A 22227-nucleotide genomic window follows, 5' to 3' on the forward strand; every position below is an offset into this window, starting at 1 on the left:
CACCACCTCTGCTGCCCGCAATCCCGGCCGGAGCTGCCCCTGCCGGCTGCCCCACAGCCTGCTCCAGATACTCCTGTGCCCGGAACCTTCCAGAAGATCCGCCTCCAAGTGAGACCCACAGCGGCCTCATCCCTCATGTGATGGCTAGGCCCATCATCCTCCAGCCTGGCCACCCCAAGACCTTTGCACGCGTGGCCCCTCTGTTCCGGCTCTTGGGGAGACTCCGCTCCTTGCCTCCTCCTCCCCGAGGCCCGCTCTGACTCCTTGTCACCGAGCACACTGTTTATTGGGTGTGCTCCCCTGCGCCGGTTAGAACCTGAACTCCACGTGGGAAGGACCGCGGTCTACTCTGTCCGCTCTGTTGGTGTCTGCTGAATGGCGGTGAAAACGTTAACACAGGAGTGGGATCTCAGCAGGCAGATGAGGGAGGGAGGGTGTTTTAGGAACAATAGTTTGTGTGAGAAAACACGAATTGTTCTGGAAACTGGCATTGCCAACAGAAACAAGGATGCACTTCTCAGGGGACGACGAGTCCGGAGCCTCGAGGAGGCGGCTCCACAGTCTCCGATTTGAGGCGACCTGGTCCCATTTCTTTGTTTGGAACCGTCTTGGAAAGCTGCAGGAATGCTGAAATCTGCTTGACTCTTTTCTGCAAAAGAAAACACAAAAGGTTCCATCCTGTTAGACGGATTCCTCCTAATTCAGTTATCCAGAAGACGCTTGGAAAGGGGCGCCTGGGTGGTGCCCTCAGTTAAGCGTCCGACTCTTGGTTTCAGCTCAGGTCATGATCTCAGGGTCTTGGGATCGAGTCCCATGTTGGGCTCCCTGCTCTGCTCAGCGTTTGCTGGAGGTTCGCTCTCCTTCTCCCTCTGCACCACCAAGCCCGTCTCTCACCGAAAACCAGAACAAACAAAAAGACAGTGAAGAAGTCTGGGAGCATCTTTAATCTGTTCGAAATCCCTTCTTGACTTGCCAGGTTGTAGTTTGAGAAAATTCTGACCTTTGCTCAGTGGGAAGAGAGCAGCCGGTTAGCTAGAACCCATGCCTTGGTTCAGCGCCATGTGGATCTGCCGTTGGAGGAGACGGTTTTCCAGAATGCTTTGATTTGAGCCATTTTAAGGCTTCTGTGTCCACAAAGAGTGACTGTCGGGACGCCAGCGTCTCCGGGCAAGAAAACTCCCGTCCTTTCTCTTTGCTCAGTGAGCAGAAATAAAGGGCTCATGGGAGTGCCAGGCTGCCGCGGGAACCAGCCAGTCCCCGTTCTGAGCAGGTCAAGGGCCCTGCCTGCGTTGAAGGCACTCGTGTGCGTGTGCCGTGGTGACGGGTCATCCTCTGGGGTCGCAGAGCACGGGACCAGCCGCCCGAGGGGGTGTGAACATGCAGCTCCTAGTTTGAACCCCACCCGGCTTCCGAGCTCCGGACACTGCTTGCAGGTGGGCTGTCACCCCCTGCCGTGGCCCCGGGCGGAGCTGGCTGGCACCGAAGCCCTCGCCCTTACACGACTGCCCCAGAAGCTCAGCGTCCCACTCTCGAGTCTCATTGAAATTCGGGAGGCGAAGGCGCGGCTTTGCACCCTTTTGTTCCTCCGTGAATAGCGGTTGCTGGAAGCCAAGGCTGCTGACTCCCCGGAGACCAGGGCCGGAGCCTCCGGAGTAAGTGCGTCGGCCGCGCTGTGGGCGCCTTCGGGCTCTCGGCTCGGTGGGCACCTGGAGCGGGCGCGGGGCTGCTAGTGTGGGTGCAGGGTGCGGGTGTAGGGGGCCCGCGTCCCGGGGCACTGGCGGCCGCTCAGCGCTGGGGCACTGGGGGCTGAAGGGGTCCTCGTTCTCTTCAGGTTCACAACGTTTTCGTACGGACGATACTTCTTTTACTGAGAACAGCTTCCTCTGACTCGACGCTTCAGAGCGGGCCGAAATCAACGATCGTTTTCTAGCTGGTGCATCAGTGGCAGCCGAGGGGACCCAGGAGTTGCGGTCCCGTGGCCTCTGATGCCAGGGTCTGTGGCCCGAGCACCATGACGCGGGAGGAGCAGGGCAGGGAGGAGCTGAGCTACGACAGGATGCCTACCCTGGAGCGGGCGCGGCCCGAGGTGGGGAGCTACGGCCCCGAGGCCAAGCCCAGCGAGCTGCAGCTGCCCACGAGGCTGCCCCCGTGCCTCACCCACAAGACATGGGTCCTCTCCGTGTTGATGGGGGTGAGTAGCTCCTCGTAGGCGAGTACCGTGTCCTCCCTTGTTCCCAGGCCCCCGGACCCCACGCTCCCATCACAGTGGGGCACACACGACCCTGGCCCAGACCCAGAGCCTCAACTTTGGCAACGTTTCCATCTCTCAGGCCTGCCGTGAGGCCCGGGTACCCCTCACAGCCGGGAAGCCCTTGGCCTTGTGGTCATTTCCTGGCTGTCCGCTTGGGCCAGCTTTGCAGAGAGTGCGGAACGGCGCTGTGTCCCGGCCTCCGAGACTGGCCCCGAGGGTGGGATGCTAAGGCTCCTGGACCTGTACGTGCTGGGAGCGAGCGTCCAGGGGAAGCCCCATGTCCTGCTCAAGATTCCGACAGAGGCGTCTCCCTTCTTGCTCCGTCCGACCTGGCGGGGGAGAGCAGGGGAGGAGTCAGGTGTGGCCTGAGGGAGCTGGCGACCGCGCTGGCCATCCTGGCCGGAGGACTCGGGGTCCAGTGGCCTGATGTCCCAGCGGGCCCGTCTCACCCCTGAGCCGTGCTGCTGTTTTGCAGAGCTGTCTGCTTGTGACGTCGGGGTTTGCGCTCTACCTGGGGAACGTGTTTCCCTTGGAGATGGATTACTTACGCTGCGCGGCAGGCTCGGTAAGCACCGCTCCTCGGGCACCCCGCCTGTGCCGGGCTTTGCGGCTGTCGGAGTTGTTGGCTCAGATTTGCCTGTTGCTGTCACTTGCTCCCCTTCTGACTTTAGTTTCAAATAGAACTTGATGCCCGTCTGAGGCTCTTGCCGCAGACTCCTGGGCGGGAAACGGCGCTTGGGTTTCTAAGAGCTGCACACTGCTTTGGGTGTCCCTGAGCTGGCAGGACACGCGGCCTCTGCTCCCTTATGACAAAGCTCCTTGAGATAATTGGACCCATTCCCTGTCGTCGTCTCTGGGGCCTTCTTGATGGCCTTTTCTCACCACTGGAGTGGCTCTTCTTGGGGGTCCCAGTGCTGTCTGGCCCCGATGCTCTGGGCAGCACTGACCTAGGCCAGACATTTCAGCGAAGTCCGTGGTGGTACCCTTCCCCTCAGAAGTGACAGGCTGGGGAGACAAGCCATGTGCTCCTGCCAGTGCCCCTCTGCCCTTGCAGGCTCTGTCCCCGTAGCTCGTGGGGTCTGTGGGGGCCCTGGTGTCCACAGGAGTGACCCCCGTTTGGCCGGCAGGTCTGGGGTCATTTGGGAGCGTGAGTGCTGCGGGGGTGGGGGGGATGGCAGGGGTTGGCTGTGGCTCACGGAGCTGGGGTTTCTTTGCAGTGCCTTCCCTCAGCAATCGTGAGCTTCGGGGTTTCACGGAGAAACATCAGAGCGGTGAGTCCAGGCCTCCGTGCGGGCTCTGCGGGCACGGCTCTGGGCTGTGCGGGAGCCTCCGAGGGCCGGACGTGCCAGGTGGGGGATGGGGAAGGAGGCCCAGGCCGCCTGCAGGGCTGACGGGCACCCCCCGTGTGTGCATGTGTGTATCTGTGTGCGTGTGTGTGTCTGCACGCTCGCATGGGCGGGTGTGTCAGCACGGCCACCAGCCCCTGTGACCCGCACAGCAGGGCTTCCTGTACCCTCCCCCGGCCCCGAGGGGCTGCAGCGCACCCTCCCTGGCTCGTCCTGTTTTTTTTATTTTATGTATTTAGTTTGGTGGGAGAGAGAGAGAGCGCGTGTGCGCATGCACGAGCACGGGGTGGGGGGGCAGAGGGAGAGGGAGGCCTTCAAGCAGACGCGCACTGAGCACAGGGTCCAGCGCAAGGCTCGAACCCAGGACAGTGAGATCAGGACCGTGGCCAAACCCAGGAGCCCGGCGCTCTACTGACTGAGCCACCTCGTCGCCCTTGCCCTGGCTCGTCCTCCTGTGGCACATTCTGGGGATTTTTAATTAGTGACCTGGAATTTGGGGCAACGATACCATCATTTTTTAGTTATGCTCGGAAGAGTGACCCCCCGTCTTGTCTTCCAGATCCCCAACTTTCAGATCCTGTTCGTGTCCACATTCGCCATCACCACGACCTGCTTGATCTGGTTTGGGTGCAAACTGGTGGTGAAGCCTTCAGCCATAGACGTGAGTCCCCGGGTGGGGCGGCGGGTCCGCCTGCTGCGGCGGGGCCGGGGCGTCCGGTCCCGCTGAGTCTGGGCCTGGGCGGGGGGCGGGTAGCCGCCGGGCTGCCACGGTGCGGAAGCCACGTGGTCCGCGCGCCTGAGCTCTGGTCTGGCAAGGCGGGAGTTTTGTTTTTGCGTTTGAGACTGGTCTTTTCTTGACTGTTGCGCTGGTTCCGTGGATTTGTTGATAACATCTTGAAAGTCTCTTTTACAATGTTTTTCGTCAAATCTGTGATGCCGTTGACCCCAGGGAGCACTCTTAGTGTGTGTGCCGCTGAGAAAAGTGGAGAAACCTCCCCGTTTAAGCCGTGATTCCAGGAGAGTGTCCTGCGAGAGAGGACTCATCAGGGTTACCTCAAAAATAGACAAAAAAGCCTTGTTTTATGGCAGATGTTGAACTCCCTCTTTTCAAGGGCGGGAGGAAGTGTCGGCCAGTCCCCCTGGGCAGTCACAGGAACACTGTCCCGTGGTCCTGGCAGGGACACTCCTGTCGCCATTGTCTGCACATGAGGGGGTTCCCACTGACTTGACCTTAAATTCAGCTCATGTAGCCAGGTTGCTGGGCGTGAAAATCAGTGTGCAATTGTACCAGCAACAGAACATTCTGGAAACTGTAACTCAAGTACCGAGAGCATTTTGTGGAGATAAATGTGAAGGTCCTGGGGGAGATCAGAAGGTTTGTGAGGCTGACTTGTAGGCGATCACTGGGACGCCCTTGTTAGATCGGCCCTGCCAGGGGCACGTGCCACATGGGGACACCTCGCGATGGCAGCGGGACCCAGCACGTATCGTGACCAAGGGCCAGGGATGGCAGCCCCTGGACAACAGCTGGGGACTCACCCCACTCCCAGGAGTTCTTAAACAGCCATCCCAGAAGGCAAGGGAGCCCCCCCCCCCCCGCTTTCAGGCCAGCCCGGAGCGGGGCCCTGGACGTGGGACACACTGGTGCCGCTGGAGCCCGACCAGGGCAGTCACGGGAGCTCCCGCTGTCGGGGGGACCCCTCCCAGGGCATGTGGGGGCACTCCCACGGCGGGTCCGTGGGAGAGGGTCCTCACCGAGGAGGAAAGCACGGTGCCCCAGGCGGCTGGAGGCGCGCTCAGCCTCGCCGCCGTCGCAGGTCAGTGGAAGCCGCAGGGAGGTGCTGTGGCCAGAAGCCGTGGAAGGCAGAAGGTGCCTGCCTCCCCCCACCAGGGCGACTCTCAGGTTCTGTGGAAACTGTCTGGCGTCCGCGTGTGTTCTGAGGAAGCATACACGGGGAGGGGACTCTGCCCTCGCCCCCGGCAGCGCAGACCCTGGGGAAACACGTGTGCACCCGGCCGGGAAGTGGGGCTCCGGCAGCCCTGGGGATGGTGTCCAGAACCCCGAACCGAAGCAGGTCCTCAGTGTCCCTCAGTGTCCCTGGACAGTGCCCCCCCCACACACTGGGTAAAGGAAGGCGGAGAGCCCCATGCCACCCAGCCTCCTCCTCCAGCGTGGCCCGTGGCTGCGGCGCTGCCGGCCTGGAGCTGCAGCTCTGGTCTCCGCCCCACCTGGGCCACTGCGCAGGAATCCGGGGTAACCAGGCCTTTTGGGGGCTCCCGGCTCCTGAAGGCCGGGCCACAGCACGCCGGGAGTGCGGTCTGTGGCACCAAAGACAAATGGCTCTAACGCCGGAACCACCAGGGTCTGGGGCTGCGTGTGTGTGCACACTCAAACACACACTCACACGCGTGCACACACATACTTGCCACACAAACACACTCACGCGTGTGCACACGCACACACTCACGCACGTGCACACACATACACGCGCACACACACAAGTGCACGCCCCCACACACAGGGAAATAGAAAGCTGCAGGTGGGACATGCCATTCGGGGCTCCTCCCGGCCTCCTCCCGGCCCGCCCTGGGCGCGCATGTCTGATGTCCCCACAGGGCGTGTGCAGGACAGCCCCCCCCCCGCCCCCACCATCCCCATTCGGCCCCCTGTGGGTCTGTGCAGCATCCCCAGGGGGCCCCGTCTCCCTGCACTCTTCGGGGTAGGTCCAGGGGTCTCAGCTTCCGTGCCGCCTGCTGGGAGCGGGCCCACGGGGACCCACTTCTGCAGGGTCTCCTACACCCACATCAGGGCAGCCCGGCTCCCACACCCCTGCTCAGGGCTCAGGCTTCCCAAACCCCACGAGCTTCCCTGGTCTGCTGTGCTCGGGAAGGGCTCCAGGGACAGCCGCTCACGACTTCCGTCCCCTGTCTCATCCCGGATGCTCCCGAGCTCCCCGCCCTGACAGCTGCCCCGTGTCCCCCTCAGCACCCCCCCCCCCAGCAAATCCCTGCCCTACCTGTTCCTGGGCCCCACCAGGCGCCACACACCCTCCTCCCCTCCCGCAGTACCGAGCCCTCGGGCTGCAAGGTGCTTCAGAACAGGGTTACCGAGTCCCTCAACAAGGGTCCCGGGATGCGTTGTGGTCACTTCAAGTTAACGGAATGACTTTGTGAGCAGTGGCCTCTTTGGTCTGTTAATCACCCGGTGCAGGGGCCTCCATGGTCTCTTAGCGGATTCAGATCATCCTCTGGGTCTGTCCTTAGGGCCTCAGTGTTTTGTGGATCTTGGGCAGGTCATCCCCACGTCATTGACAGGTTTTGTTGCTAGTGGGGAATGTTACTTTTCAAGTGACATTTGCAGATGGATTATTGGAGACAGAGACAGGGGATTTAATTTTTTTCTTTATTTGGAAATATTTTAAGATTCAAAATAATTTGAACAGGTGGTAGTGAGTTCCTGTGTGCCCGTCCCCAGCTTCCCCAAGCGACCGTGTCCCATATCATCAACCAGGAGATCGGCCCTTGCCGCTGGATGCTCAGTTGCGTGAACGTTCACACTGTGCGTTTTTTTTTTTTAAATATTTTGTTTATTTATTTGACAGAGAGAAATCACAAGCAGGCAGAGAGGCAGGCAGAGAGAGAGGGGAAGCAGACTCCCTGCTGAGCAGAAAGCCCGATGCGGGACTCGATCCCAGGACCCCGAGATCATGACCTGAGCCGAAGGCAGTGGCTTAACTCACTGAGCCACCCAGGCGCCCCACACTGTGCGGTTTTTAAATAAGGGTGTTTGGTCAGTTGATTTCGTGTCTGGAAACTTTGCTGAACTTTCTTATCCTTCACAGTTTTTGTGGGTTGTATGGGATTTATGTGCGGGTGAGCGCGTCATCTGGCTCCTTCTTTCTGAGGAGCTGTGGCCGGTTTCCAGCACCGTGGGAAACCGTGGGGCGTCTCTGTCTTATTCCTGACCCCACACGAGTTGCAGCCAAAGACTCTCCATTACGTTTTGGATGTAACTTTCGCCAAGTTAACATTGTTCTCACCTGCTGGTTTACCGTGACCTTTTCATTTTAAAAATATAAACAGGTATTGGGGCACCTGGGTGGCTCAGTGGGTTAAAGCCTCTGCCTTCGGCTCAGGTCGTGATCTCAAGGTCCTGGGATCAAGCCCTCATCGGGTTCTCTGCTCGGCAGGGAGCCTGCTTCCTCCTCTCTCTCTGCCTGCCTCTCTGCCTGCTTGTGATTTCTCTCTGTCAAATAAATAAATAAAATCTTAAAAAAAGCCAAGCAGGTGTTGAAGTTTCATAGTTTGATTTTGCGTCTGTAAGATGCTCTTTCCTTGCTTTATTTGACCCGTGTGTCTGCTGTTGAGCCGTTCTTCCCTGGACTACTGTAGATACTCGGATGGGCTGACCGGCCGGCACTGTGTTCAGGATCTCCGCACCACCTGCAGAGGTGGCCGCTGCTTCCTTCTTCCGCTGAGCTGTAAAGTGAACTAGGCAGCAGCAGTCTCTTCTGTGTTTGGGAATGACGTGACAGAGCAAACTGCTGCTTGAAGGTTGGGTAGAAGTCACCGTGGAGTCTCCGTCCCAAGCCCTTGCTGAGGGAGAACGTCATTATTAACAACAAATTTCTCTTTCTTCTTTCTCCTCCTCCTCCTCCTTCTTTTAAAGATTTTATTTCTTTATTTGACAGAGAGAGATCACAAGTAGACAGAGAGGCAGGCAGAGAGAGAGGAGAAAGCAGGCTCCCTGTGGAGCAGAGAGCCCGATGCGGGGCTCGATCCCAGGACCCTGAGATCATGACCCGAGCTGAAGGCAGAGGCTCAACCCACTGAGCCACCCAGGCGCCCCAATTTCTGTTTCTTCTTGTGCCAAAGTTTGGCTTTTCTCTTTTTATCAAAAATTTCTCCATATCATGCAGTTTTTAAAAAATGAGCAGCTCCTAACATTGCTTACTGCTTTCCATGTGTGATCTAGAACTTCTTTTAAGTGCACGTTCTTTTATTTTTTAATTTTTAATTTTTAGTTCTCTTTCCAGTGTTCCAGAATTCATTGTTTATGCACCACACCCAGTGCTCCATGCAATTCGTGCCCTCCCTATTACCTACCACTAGGTTCGCCCAACCTCCTACCCCCCGCCCCTCCAAAACCCTCAGTTTGTTTCTCAGAGTCCACAGTCTCTCATGGTTTGTCTCCCCACTCCGGTTTCCCCCAACTCCCTTCTCCTCTCCGTCTCCCCATGTCCTCCATATTACTTCGTATGCTCCACAAGTAAGCAAAACCATATGATAATTGACTCTCTCTGCTTGGTTTATTTCCCTCAGCATAATCTCTTCCAGTCCCGTCCATGTTGCTACAAAAGTTGGGTATTCGTCCTTTCTGATGGAGGCATAATACTCCATCGTGTATATGGACCACATCTTCCTTATCCATTCGTCTGTTGAAGGGCATCTTGGTTCTTTCCACAGTTTGGCGACCGTGGCCATTGCTGCAATAAACACTGGGGTACAGATGGCCCTTCTTTTCACTACATCTGTATCTTTGGGGTAAATACCCAGTAATGCAATTGCAGGGTCATGGGGAAGCTCTATTTTTAATTTCTTAAGGAATCTCCACACTGTTTTCCAATGTGACTGCACCAACTTGCATTCCCACGAACAGTGTAAGAGGGTTCCCCTTTCTCCACATCCTCTCCAACACACATTGTGTATGGTCTTGTTCATTTTGGCCATTCTAACTGGTGTAAGGGGGTATATCAATGTGGTTTTGATTTGAATCTCCCTGATGGCTAATGAACATTTTTTCATGTGTCTGATAGCCATTTGTATGTCTTCATTGGAGAAGTGTCTGTTCATGTCTTCTGCCCATTTTTTGACGTGATTATCTGTTTTGTGTGTGTTGAGTTTGAGGAGTTCTTTATAGATCCTCGATATCAGCCTTTTGTCTGTACTGTCATTTGCAAATATCTTCTCCCATTCCGTGGGTTGCCTTTTTGTTTTGTTGACTGTTTCCTTTGCTGTGCAGAAGCTTTTGATCTTTTTTTTTTATTTAAAGATTTTATTTATTTATTTGACAGAGATCACAAGCAGGCAGAGAGGCAGGTAGAGAGAGAGAGAAGCAGGCTTCCTGCTGAGCAGAGAGCCCAATGTGGGGCTCGATCCCAGGACCCCAGGATCACGACATGAGCCAAAGGCAGAGGCTTTAACCCACTGAGCCACCCAGGCATCTCCCAGAAGCTTTTGATCTTGATGAAGTCCCAAAAGTTCGTTTTTGCGTTCGTTTCCTTTGCCTTTGGAGACGTGTCTTGAAAGATGTTGCTGCGGCCGATGTCGAAGAGGTTACTGCCTATGTCCTCTCTAAGATTTTGATAGATTCCTGCCTCACATTGAGGTCTTTTATCCATTTTGAGTTTGTCTTTGTGTGTGGTGTAAGAAAGTGGTCGAGTTTCATTCTACAATAGCTATCCAATTTTAGTATATGTGCTGCCGAAGCGAGCACGTCTACAATAGCTGTCCAATTGGGCAGCCATGTGTAACTTCTTTTCATTTCAGAATTTCATGTGTCTTCATCGTATCTGCTTTATACATCCTTGCGAAGAACCAGCTCTTGCTTTGGTGTGTCTGTGGTTGCCGTGCTCTCTTTCCCGTGTGTCCGGGGCTGCTTCTGGGTGGGCAGCAGGGGGTCGGAGCTCTGCATCCGTGGCGGACTGGCAGCCGAGCCCGCTGGGTTGCATCTGCCCTGTCTCCAAGCTCCGGCTTAGCTGCCTCCGATCTGACATGTAGCATTTCATCTTGGTTTGGTTCTAGGGATTTGCGTGCCTCCCATTTGCCTCTCCAGACCTGCTTCCCATGCAGTGCCTGCCTGTCTGTGCCCGGAGGCAGCACGTGTGCCCATGCGAGATGGAGACGGGTTGTTAGCCAGTGGCTAGCGTGTCCGTCCCCTGCTCTGAGCCCTCTGGGGTGCTAGGACGGGGGCTCGGTCCTCTCTCTCGCCACGCCCTCCCTCCCCTGGTCCTCACTGGTCGCTGCCACACTGGGGGGTTTCCTCCAGTCCCTCCTCATGGCTATCCCTGGGTTTCTTGTCAGGAACCTGATGAAACAGACCCATGGGATTATTTTTTAAAACCTTCCATTTGTGGTTTTCTAGTGTTATTTTTATACTCAGAAGGTACAACTTGTAGTGTAGATTTTTTGGAATTTACCTAGGCTGTTTTGTCGCTTAATGGTCAGTTTCTGTTAACATTCCACCAAATACATAAAAGAACAAACGTTGTCTGTTTTATTTTGCTTGTAGGGTTCTGTAGATCAAACATACTACTTTCATTTATTTATTTTTATTTATTTTTTAAAAGATTTTATTTATTTATTTGACACATGCACACACACAGAGATCACAAGCAGGCAGAGAGAGAGAGAGGGAAGCAGGCTCCCCGCTGAGCAGAGAGCCCGATGCGGGGCTCGATCCCAGGATCCTGAGACCATGACCTGAGCTGAAGGCAGAGGCTTAACCCACTGAGCCACCCAGGCCCCCCTTAACTTCATCTGATTTTAAATGTGGTTTTATTATCCCTCGGGGCTGCGGAGGCCTGCGACAAGGAGACAGCTGCCGTCAGGAAGCCAGCTCATCCTGACGGCCCCAGGAAGGGGGGGGCAGGCCGTGCCCAGGCTGGGGGCCCCTGGGGGAAGCGCCAGGAGGCAGAGCAGGAGGGGAACGAGGGCAGGAGCCTTTCCTGTGGTTTCCGTGGGAAGGACAGGACAAAGCAGGGGAATAGCCCGAGGACTGGCTGGCATGACTACCGTCCGTCCGCGGGCTCTGGGCTCCCCTGGTTGTGGAGCACCTGCCCTGGGGGTGGGGCGGGTGAGGGAGGCCCCGAGGCTGGGGGCCCCACAGAGTGGTGAGCGGCCGGTCCCCAGGTGGGCCAGCTTGCATGCATATCCTACAATTTATGAACTAGGTTTTTTTGTTTGTTTGTTTGTTTTCAGCACTTTGTTCTGTGATTGTTATCAGAGACAGGTAGTGGCCGACACAGTCCCGACATGGAGCTCTTGTCTCATCCCCAAGGCCCTGGTCTCTTCAGGTCTCAGCGTTGTGCACAGAGCTGTGTAAAGGCTCCCTTTACATTTTGAAATGAACTTCTGTTTTTGTATCTTTAAACACCCAGGAGGGGCAGACCGCTAAGGAAGGGCTAGCTCGAGGGTCACCAAATCCGGGCCTGGAGCTAAGAATGGTTTAGAGAGAGAGTCAGAGTCCGAGGGGGTGTGTGGCCCCCGTGCCTAGCATCTGGCCTTGCTCGGGAAGGCTGCCCGGAGCTTGGACTTCTAAGCCTGTCTGTGCGATTGTCTCCATTTACAGAAAGCAAGTGAAGAGTCTGTTTTACAGAAACGTGTTCTCTTTTGGCAGATAAATTTCAATCTGATTCTGCTCCTTCTGTTGGAGATTTTCATGGCGGCCACAGTGATCATCTCAGCACGGTCGAGCGAGGCGCCCTGTAAGCAGAAGGTGGGTCCGGCTGTGGGCTGCGCAGGACCCCCAGCTGGCGCCCCAGAGCACAGGTCGGCGGGACGGAAGCCTGCCCCTGGGCGCCCCACACGGCCCCACATCTCCAGGGAGTCCCGAGGCTCACGGCCGGCCGTAGGGAGCAGTGGAAGGTGTGACGCGACCTCCCCCGTGTGGTTCTGGTCCGGCCCGGCGTTGCCCGCGCAAAGACAATGTCTATACCAAGTGTCACCTTGAAAACGGCCAGCGCAGCGACTAATCCCATTTACATAGGCAGGAAGAACCTCTGACCTCAGAGCACAGGGTCGTGCGGAGAGCGGGGCAGCGGCTCCCCTGCGGTGTACCCCTGCCCCCCGCGGCACCTGCGACGTCAGCAGCCAAACGTGTTTCTCCTCTCAGGGTCCCATGCCGGACGGCACCAACGTGCCGTATGAAGTGGCCTTTCCTGCCCGGGTCCTGAAGTCCTATTCGGTGAGATAAATTTCCCTTTCTGCCGGAGGATTTATTTACGTGGGGACGGTCGTGTGATACAGCGTCCTGAGTGACCCCTGCTCTCCGGGCGGTCCTCCGGTTCACCCCCTTCCTCTCACAAGGATCCTGATTGCAAGGGGGTGACGTGGCCACCCTCTCTGGTCACCTGTTTCCAGACTTGGATGTTCTACTTCTTCTGATAACCCTCGGTTCTGAGCGTGGCCTTCCTCGTTTCTGTAGCTCCCCGCCGTGGCGTCTGGAGCTTGTGTCCCCGGACACGTGCAGGTTTCCTTCTGTCATCACTTGGCAAGGCCCCCACCGGCGTTCGCCATAAAGCCTGTGCTGACCGGGTCAGTGGCCCGGCTCTCCCACCATCGGCCCTGTGGGCTGTGCCCTTTTGCCCCGACATTCAGCCCCGCTTGTGTTTGGGGATGCTTCTGGCACTGTGTGGGACTGCCGTCCTCTCCGTGGCCTCGTGGACGCCGTCCCTCGTGGGCAGCCCGCGTCACCACGTGGCCCTCGTGGACGCCGTCCCTCGTGGGCAGCCCGCGTCACCACGTGGCCCTCGTGGACGCCGTCCCTCGTGGGCAGCCCGCGTCACCACGTGGCCCTCGTGGACGCCGTCCCTCGTGGGCAGCCCACGTCACCACGTGGCCACGTGTGGGCCGAGTTTTGTTGCCTCTTGGTTTTCTCGCCGCTTTGCCTTCCGGGGCCTCTCCCGCCTGCCTTTGATGCGCGGGCGTGTCGTCCGTCCTTCTGTTTTTTCCCTTTCCCCACCAATCTTGAACTGGAAACGACGCATTTTCCCATATTCTCTTAGAGGCTGTCCTCAGCGTTTCCACGTGTTGGCTCCTTTGCCCTGAGCTCTTAGAGCAGTCGCACCCCTGCCCGCCAGCCGCACGCAAGACGCTTTCCCTGGGTGACCCCGCCTGCGTGCTCTGCCCCCCAGGTCATCGAGGTGATTGCCGGCGTCTCTGCCGTCCTGGGTGGCGTCATTGCTCTGAACGTGGACGACGCTGTCTCGGGGCCGCACCTCTCAGTGACGTTCTTTTGGATCTTAGTGGCCGTGAGTACCCCTGGTGGCCTCATGGTCTGATGAGCAAGTCTGTCGTCACTGACAGCCGGGGACGTTGCTCGTGTCGAACAGAAATGCCCAGCGTCTCCCATCTGCAGCCACAGGTGGCCTTGGCAGGTGTGGGCTCCTCACTGCCGCGTGGAAGGGTTAAGATCGACCCCTGCATGCCCCATGCTCCCAGATGTGGTCACCCCGGGGCTGCTTTGCCACGTCCCTGGGTCACATGGGGCGCCTGCAGGAGGGGCTGGTTTGTCCCACCCTGCTGTCCAGGGCCATCCCATCTGAGTGGACAGGACACAGGGAGCATCCCTGGCCTCGTCCTCCTGCTGTCCTGGAGGTGCTGCCTGCCGGCTCGCACATTCAGCCGCAGGAAGGGGTACTGGTGTCTCCTCTGGACGCTGGGGCTGGACTCCTGCTGCATCCCAGGGCTCAGAGCGACACCATGGACGCCTGTACTTAGCCTGGCTGAGCCCCGGGAATGATGGCCAAGGGACCTCCCAAGGACTGGAGACTGGGGAGAGAGGACGGTGTGGCCGTCATCCCCAGACCAGCTTCCCTGGGATTCTCTCTCTGCAGGTGCCCCCCACGCCCCCAGATGTGGAATGTGGAGAGGAAAGGATCACGGGTGTCCCTGGTGGGGAGGGGTGGTCTGGGAACAGCAGGAGAGGCCAAGGTCATAGACCAGGCCGGGGTCTAGGGCTTGGGGCCTGGCTGGGAGCCTGTTCCTGTGGCGCCCCTGGCCCAGTGGTGTGTGTGTGTGCGTGTGTGTGTGAACAGCTCCCCGCCACAGGCCAGTTTCCCGCTGTCCAGGGCCTGGGGCTGGAGGAACCACCCAGCAAACCTGAGCCCTGCTCCCGGCATGCTGGGGCCACTGAATCTCTTCCTAAGCGACTGCCTGCTCCACGCCCAGAGGTCCCCCTCTGCTTCGGACCAGAGAGCTTGCTGGAGCACATGCGCCCCAGGCTCCGGGCCCGCCCCACTCACCTCTGCAGCCACGCCCACACTCCTACTGAGACCAGCGCCTTCAGAGGGCTGCTCCCCTCTGTCCTCCTGCTGCAGAGCCTACCTGTGTCCCGCTGACCCCCAAGCCGGAGCCCTAAGCCAGTGCCGATGCCATCCCAGTGTCCAGGGGTCCGAGCCGTGCCCACCCAGGGCATGGGTGTGTCCCTTCCCGTGCGGGCGTGTGGCTGGCTAACCAGCGCCTGCACACACTTGGGTCCATGGGCTCAGTTTGGCTCGGCGGGCCCAGCCCTGGTCTCCTCGGGAAGGACGTGTCCTCCTGCTTCCCTCCCCCGCCTGGACTGTGAGACTCAGATGGCGTCAGAGTAAATCCGTCCCTTCCAGTAAGATGAAGCGGACCTGTGTCACCGAAGGGGCAGGGGACCTGTGCCGTGGAGCAGTCAGTGGGTGGGTGGTCCTGGGGGCCCCTGAGTCCACCCGGCCGAGGCCAGCCTGCAGCGAGCTGGTGCGCTCTTCAGAAACGCCCGTGCCCAACCGTGGAGGGCGAGGGTCTCTGGTCAGCGCAAAGCAGGGTCACAGAGACGGCGGGATGTTACTGGGCGGTGGGGCGGATGTGGACGCAGCGGCGCTGTGGAACCCGGGGGGACGCTGCATGGTGGGTGCCGGCGGGGCGCAGTCCCCGAGGACGTCTCCACGGCGGCAGGCTCGCACACAGCTGCTGGGGGCAGGCAGCCCGGCTTGGCCGCCGGAATGACCCTGGGGCGGCTCCCCCAGCTCCCCCACAGCCCCTCTCCTGTCCGTCCCAGCCCCAGCCCGCCGGCCCCCCCGAAATGGGAGCACAGGGAGCAGACGTCCTCGCCGTCCCCTCTGAGGCCGTGTTCTCTCTCCTAGTGTTTCCCGAGTGCTATTGCGAGTTACGTCACGGCCGAGTGCCCCAGCAGGTGTCTGGTAAGCCCGGCCCCTTCCCTGGCTCTCCCCGATGGCGGCAGTGGCGGGAACCGGGCGGTGGGGTGGGCAGGGAGGCCTGGCGGGTGCTGCTCGGAGGGAGGGACTGTCTGCGGAAATGGGGGCGAGTCCAGAGACAGTCCTGGGTCTCAGCGGGGCGGATGCCAGCCCGCCAGCCTCAGCCTGCGTCCTGCGTCCTGTCAGGTGAGCCGCTGTTGGACAGCGACAGACACTCACCGTGGGCCCGAGCTCCCCGCATTCACACTTTGCAGCCCCCGTGTGCCCGGCGGCCCGGCCCAGCCAGCAGCTCAGTCTGCCGGCCGCTGCGTGAGGCCAGCGGTGCGTGTGTCCCCTCTCCCGGCAGAGCGGGTAGTTGTGAGGAAGCTGGGGGGACTCGGAGCTCACGGGAGACAAGCTCAGAGCCTAGCAGGAGCCTCGGGCAGAGTGCAGACGCCGGTGTCCGCCCGCGCCTGTGCCGGCTGTGGCTCCCAGGCCCGCCGGCCAGACCGAGCCGAGCTCCCGGCTTCTCCCGCAGGTGGAGATGCTGATCGCCGTCTGCAGCCTCACGTCCCCGCTGCTGTTCACTGCCTCCGGGTACCTGTCGTTCAGCATCATGAGAGTCCTGGAGATCTTCAAAGACTACCCGCCGGCCATCGAGGTATGTGCTCCTTTCGCTCGGAACCCCGCGTGGACGTGGCCTTGCTGCCCCGTGGGCTGCGCGGGAGCGGTCTCCCCGGACAGGTGGCCTGGCCTAGCGTCCGGCCTGCCGGAGCTGCTCCCACGTGTGGCCTGAGCGGCCCCGACTCGCTACTCTGTGGGACAGCAGGTGTCTGTGCTCCTGCTCGGGTGCCCGCGCTGCCCCGGCCCCGCTCCGCGCAGGCTGCTCTGTGTCGGAGTTTGGGCCGTTCTGTCTGGTGTCGCACCTGGACGGCTCCCTCGGGGATTCTCGGCCCTTCCTGCTCCCGTGGCCACAGTGGAACCCGCTCTCCGCGTGGGCGTGTGACAACCTGGTTGGAATTCCATTCGTCTCCACACAAGTTTGAGGAGGATTGAGGCCTTTCCACACATGAACACGCGGACTTTCCTCGTCCCTCTGTGGCTCGCGTACACGGCCCCAGGCGCATTGCTGAGGTGACTCGCCGTGTTGCCGGTCCGTGTGCCGTTTGCTCCCACGTGTCTGTCCTGAGAAGCTTCAGACACACAGAAAGACGGAAAGACTCCTGAGCGCCAAGACCCCCCAGCAGCCACGCGGCCTGCACACGTGTGTTCACGCGACGGCTAGGAGCATGCACGCGGGCGTGTCATTTTTCGGAAGCATCTGAAGGGACCGGCTGGGGTCTGACAGCGGGGCCTTCCCCGGGAGCACTTCGGCGTTCCCAAAAGGACTTCCTCCTTCATGCCCACAGCCCCCCGGGGCAGTCGACGGGCCTGAAGTCACCCAGTGTGGCGGTCGGGCAGTGCACTCAGACCAGCCCGAGGGCGTGCCTCCCGGGGGAAGCTTCTGGAGCGGGACTGGCTGAGTCTGTCCCTCAGTGGTCCCCGCCTCTGCCCCCGGGACACTGACTCTTGGAGTCCAGCTGCGTGTCTGGAAGAAGTTCGCACGTGTGTGTCCGTTTCCTGTGATGCCCGTGGGAGCGGGGTCTGGGGCACGTGTGGTCACCTCCCGCCTGGCTCGGCAGCAGCTGCTGGAGCGCTCGGGCCAGGGCTGGGACGGGGGGGGCTCTCGCAGGCGGGAAACACCCATGACCGAGTGTGAGCGGGCACCCGCGGACACCGTGTCCCAGCACCTGGCGCGGGCCCTGGCGGCTGGCCTTGCCTGAGCCGTTTTCTACACCGAGGGGTGAAGAAAGGTGGCGGACGCCTGGGTCTCGTGTCCACGTCTCTGACGAGCTGGCGTGCGGTGTGACGCGGTGTGAAGGGTGGTGCCCTTCCCTCCTGAGTGCCACCGCGGACTCGCGGCTTTCATCCTCCGTACGCTGCTGCGGCCACTTTCTCCGGGCCCGAGCTGGCCCAGCCACGGCCGGAGGGAGCCCCTGTTCCTCCACAGCCTGGTCCTGGGGCTCGTCCCCGTTTTGTCACGCGGGGGAGGCCGTGCGCCGGTGTGGCTGCCGTGGCATCTCTCTGGACACATGTGGCCTCGGACTGTGTGGCGGCGCCGGCCTGTCGTTCCCAGTGGCCTCTGTGTCTGTGTCTTGCCCACTTTCCGGCGGTCTTGCGCTCGACCGGTATTTGGGAGACCGGCGCCGCCGCCCGGCAGCTGTGACTTCTGTCCTGAGGGCGTCTCTGTTTATGCCGCTAAGTCGGTCAGTCCCTTTCTTTGCTGCTTCTGGAGTTTCCGTCGCCGTGAGAAAGGCTGGTGCTTGCGTCTGGCGGGGGCTGACCTGGAGCACGAGGCTGTCGGGCGCCAGGGACTAGAACGCCCCCTTCCCTGCCCTTCGGGGACATGCAGCCCTGCCCGCAGCTGAGCTTCCGGTGCTGCTGGCCCGTTTCCGCGCCTGCCGCTCTCACACGTAGCCGGTGCCCTGGGGTGCCAGTCCTGGAAGTTGGCCGGCCGGCTTCACGTTTGACCCGGCCAGTTACCTGCTTACCCGTCACCGCTTCGCAGGGTCCCCTCAGTTGTGTGTGTGCTTTGCTGTGTGGGTTTTAGGATCAAGCTGCTGGCTCCAGAAGCACTTTTTTTTTAACTGAGCTTGTGGATAGATTTGTACGTTAACTTGAGACGCGGTGTTTTCACCGTGACACTGTGCGGAGCTGGGTTTTGTGTCTCTGCTGAAGGCCGCCTGGGCTGGGAAGGCCGGGGGCACCCCAGGATCCTTTGCTCGCCAAGGCTCCCCCTGCCTCCCACCCCCTTGCTGGTGCCAGGGGCCCTTCAGACCCCTTCCCTCCAGCAGCCACCGGCCTCCGCTCCGGGGGAAGGTGGACGGCATCTGTGGGCCGTGGCCCGGGCGTCCAAGGGCGGCCTGCTTCCACACAGCCGGGGGCTCCACCCCACGGGGACGCCCTCTGTGTCATCACATGGGCTCTATGGGTGGCGGTGTCGGGGCACAGGAGACTAGGCGGGGAGCCCGGGGACCATCTCCGTGTCCTCTGGCAAACCCAGGGCTGCAGAACGTAGGGCAGAATCGATTTCCTCGCCTCCTGTTGGTGAGACAGAAATCCTTGTGCAGAAGGGCTCGTACCTGGATTGAGTCACAGTAGTTCCGCTGCGTCCTCAGCCTGGGGCCTGGGCACTGCCTGCGTGGCCTCCGTTGGCCGGCAGAAGCAGCCTGTCCCCTGCGGGTAGCAGGCTGGGGTGGCCGGGAGCCCCGGCCGGCCGCACCACTCACCGCCCTGTTCCCCGGCAGCAATCCTACGACGTGCTGCTGTTGCTGCTGCTGCTGGCACTGCTGCTCCAGGCCGGCCTCAACACAGGCACCGTCATCCAGTGCGTGAGCTTCAAGCTGGCCGCCTCCTGGGACACCGCGCAGGCCGGCCCGCCCGAGCGCCCCGCGGGGGAGGTGAGCGGCCGCGGGGACCGTCCCGGCTGGTGGGGAGGCTCAGTGCTCACATCTGTTCCTGAAAAGATGTTGTGCACTGAGCTCACACAGACATGGACGGGAAGTTGCTCAGGACCCACGCGGGTCGTGGGGGTCCTTCCCCGGACCCTCTCGGGGGTGCCCGCCCACCCTGACAGGTGTGGCGTCAGTGACCTCTGGCCGCAGTCTCTGTAGGCTCATGCCAGCCCCTCCGCCAGGCTCGAGGCCCCCACAGCTGGAAGGCCGTGGGTCAGTGTGCTCCCCGTGAGGTGTTTATCCTGTGGACTGGCCTTTGTGCGTGCCCGAGCTCCCGCCGTGGGCCCCCCGCTCAGCGAGCCGGGCCCTCCGTCCTGCCTTGTGCTCTCTTTCACTGAGATCCACAGGCGGTGTTCTCTCCTGGTTTTTATCCGTGAGGGCTGGTCTCCCGCAGGGACGGGATGGCGTTGCCCCAGGACCTACCAGAGACCCACCTGGTCTGGGTGGGGACAGCTCTGTGCTGACTGCTGAATCAGAGCTCCCAGCAGCGTCCAAAACAGCAGGTCCAGAGGCCCAGGGGCCGGGCAGCTGGCCTCCCTGTTCTCATCTGCTGACCTTGGCCTCAAGCATTCTCCATCCCTGGTTGTGAGGTCCCTTTTCTGCAGGGGCGCTGGTCCCTTCCCCCCAGGAGGAGTTCGGAGGCCCTCACCGCCCATTGATTCCTGCACTGCGGTGTCCGTCGGGCGGACGCTCCAGCGGCCTCCACCCCTGCCCAGGCTGTGTTCGGGGGCGGTGTGGGAGGTGGAGGGGCGGGGCGTCCGTGGCCTCCCCACCCCCGGGGTCCCGTGCTGCTTCCTGTGTTGTCGCAGGTGAGGGGGCTCTCCCGTGACCAGCTGTCCCGCCTGCCTGCTGCCGCGGGGGGCGCCGGGGAAATGACCCTCTGCGTTTGGCCGCAGGTGTCCAGAAGCCCCCTGAAGGAGTTCGACAAGGAGAAAGCCTGGCGGGCCGTCGTGGTGCAGATGGCCCAGTGAGCGCAGCTGGGGAGACCGAGGCAGGAGCGGCCCCCCTGCCCCCCGCCCCGGCTCGTGGTCTTCCAGCTACCACTGCCCAGCCAGGCCCGGCGGCGAGGTGGAGTTTTCCTTTCTTAGAGTAGTTGAATTCTGCGTATTGGTCTGTAGGTTCCTGCCCAGAGGTGCCCCCTCGGGAGCAGTGGGGCTGCAGGTGAGCCGAGCCCTGTGGCGCCGGACCCTCCGGCGCTGGTACATAGGCGGGGACATGTGGCCAGCCCCGTCCGCTCGTCCAGCTCCGGGCCGGCGTCCCCGGCCTGCTCATGTTGGGCAGGCGCACACGGCCCCACCTGAGTCTAACGGGGTTTCTCTCCTGAGACGGGCCTGGACCAGGGCCCAGCCTGCCAGTGTGGTTTCTGGCAAGAGAGCACCGCTGCGTGTCCCCATCGCGTCTCACGAGTCAGGGTAGGCCCTTGTCCCCAGGGCGTGGGCGCACGGCCGCTGTCCCTCTGTGAAGCCCACGTGCCCCAGTGTCTGCCCTCTCTCTGCTCGCCCCGGTCATGGCAGAAGGACCCTGCCTGCTCCGTGGTGCTGGTGTCTGTGTCGCGCCCGGGGCGCAGAGGTCCGCGCCAGCAGTGCTGGTCTGCCCTTGGCCAGGGGCCCTCCAGCTCCTGAGCCCTTGGTCAGCACCCACACGGAGTGTGCCCCGAGCCACACCACAGCTCAGTATTCTTCGGGGTGGGGCCATGTCCAGGCTTTGCAAACTTGGGCTGCATTTCCTGGTCTCGCTGGCCTTGCCGAGGCAGGTGGGTCCCCTCCCCTGTCATGGTTTCCGCCTCTGCTCCCGTTAACCAAGCTCACAACGCCGGACGGAGGCCCCTGGAACCCTCCCGGGGCTCGTCGCCACACAGCCTCCAGCCGGTCTGTTTCTTAACCTCACTCAGCTGAGGTCAGGCCCAGGCTGGGGGTCTCCTCCGTCTGTCCCTGCCCCTTTGCCTGAGAGCAGAGACTGCGGTGTGAGAAGAACATTTGTTTCAGTTGAAGTCATGTCCCAAAACTAGCTGGCGCCATCTCCTTGTCCTGGGAGTATGCCTGGAATTTTTGGAAGCCAGTTATCTTTTCCCAGGTGACTGCACGGATGAGCCACAGCGAGCTGGGAGCGGCTTCTGGAAGCGTTCCAGGAACTGTCCCGGGGCCGCGCTCTTTCCCCAAGGCAACCCACCTCTGCCTCCCGTGGAACGAGGGGGGCGGCCCTCTGCTCTGCTGGAGGTGCTAAGGTTTGCTCCTTGCTGAGCTGAGGTCCTCTACCGTGGCTCATTAGTGAGGATTGTCTGGGGCTGGCCGAGTGTGGCCCTGGGGGATGGATCCAGGATCCTCCCTGGTTTCTCATTTCTGAGCACAAGGGACTGACTGCCTGTATTCACGAGCATTCACGATGACCTGGGTCATTTTCAAACAGAAAGAACGCAGGTGAGACGCGGGAGGTGGACTGTCTTCCAAATGCCAGTGATGGCTCTCTCCTGCCCATGCACACACCCACCCACGTGCGCGCGTGCACACACGTCCCCCAGCCACAGTCCCCGTCCCCTCCCCTTCCTGTGGCCTCCAGGCCAGGAGGCCAAGGGGCTCTGCTGGGAGCCCGGGACAAAAGCGCACAGTCCATGCTGATGTCCTGGGGACAGAAAATCTGAGCCTCAGAGCCGGAGGTAGACGTCCGGGGGCGTAGCACTGGCTTGTACTTTATTTCGGAGAGAGCTGGAGGAACCGAGGCTAGTGGGGTTTTAGAAATTTATAATTCTGTTTTCATTTGCGTCTGATGTAGTTGAGTATCTCCTGCGCAATAAATGCTAACATGTAAACGTGGCCTTTTTCATTTTGGGTCTCTCAGGGATCACTTTGCCCAGGTTCTGAGAAAAATGAGAGGTAAAGCATAGGAGGGCTGGTGGAGGGGAGGCTGTTCCTTATTTTGTGATTTATGTGAGGCCACGTGGAGGTGTGGACTGGTGAGCACCCGCGGCTTGCTAGTGAAGCCTGGAAAGGGGCGCGAAGACCCCTTCCTGCGAGGGGCACTGCCCAACACACCGCCGCAGCTATTGCAGACCGGAACCTCACTTTTAGGCTATTTTGGGAAGTTAAGTGCAAAAAGATTTAAAACCAAATAAACAGGTAGGTTTGGGAAATTTCCTG

The 22227-nt window shown here is 60.4% G+C and overlaps 1 protein-coding gene across 3 annotated transcripts; it reads left to right on the forward strand.

Annotated features, from left to right (window-relative positions):
- Nucleotides 1-1340: 1340 nt before the first annotated feature.
- On the forward strand, nt 1341-21899 carry MLC1 (modulator of VRAC current 1). 3 transcript variants are annotated; one of them, XM_046010626.1, is made up of 12 exons: nt 1341-1652; nt 1832-2191; nt 2727-2816; nt 3469-3522; nt 4157-4258; nt 11996-12094; nt 12491-12562; nt 13512-13628; nt 15489-15545; nt 16078-16200; nt 18887-19039; nt 19990-21899. In XM_046010626.1, exons 2-12 carry the CDS (start codon nt 2012-2014, stop codon nt 20062-20064), a joined length of 1122 nt encoding a protein of 373 aa, XP_045866582.1. In that variant the 5' UTR covers nt 1341-1652; nt 1832-2011; the 3' UTR covers nt 20065-21899. The 3 variants fall into 3 exon arrangements, with proteins under 3 accessions (XP_045866582.1, XP_045866584.1, XP_045866581.1); XM_046010628.1 differs by having other exon boundaries at nt 1651-1698; XM_046010625.1 differs by lacking the exon at nt 1341-1652 and adding an exon at nt 1660-1731.
- Nucleotides 21900-22227: the final 328 nt, after the last annotated feature.

The sequence above is a fragment of the Meles meles genome, chromosome 7, assembly GCF_922984935.1.
Source record: "Meles meles chromosome 7, mMelMel3.1 paternal haplotype, whole genome shotgun sequence".
NCBI lineage: Eukaryota > Metazoa > Chordata > Mammalia > Carnivora > Mustelidae > Meles > Meles meles.

Excerpts from the sequence above, each read along its gene's own strand:
- MLC1 (XM_046010626.1), top strand. The coding sequence starts at position 2,012 with ATGACGCGGGAGGAGCAGGGCAGGGAGGAGCTGAGCTACGACAGGATG. Across the intron at positions 2,192-2,726 it reads TCCTCTCCGTGTTGATGGGG|AGCTGTCTGCTTGTGACGTC; the intron begins GTGAGTAGCTCC and ends GCTGTTTTGCAG. Across the intron at positions 3,523-4,156 it reads CACGGAGAAACATCAGAGCG|ATCCCCAACTTTCAGATCCT; the intron begins GTGAGTCCAGGC and ends CTTGTCTTCCAG.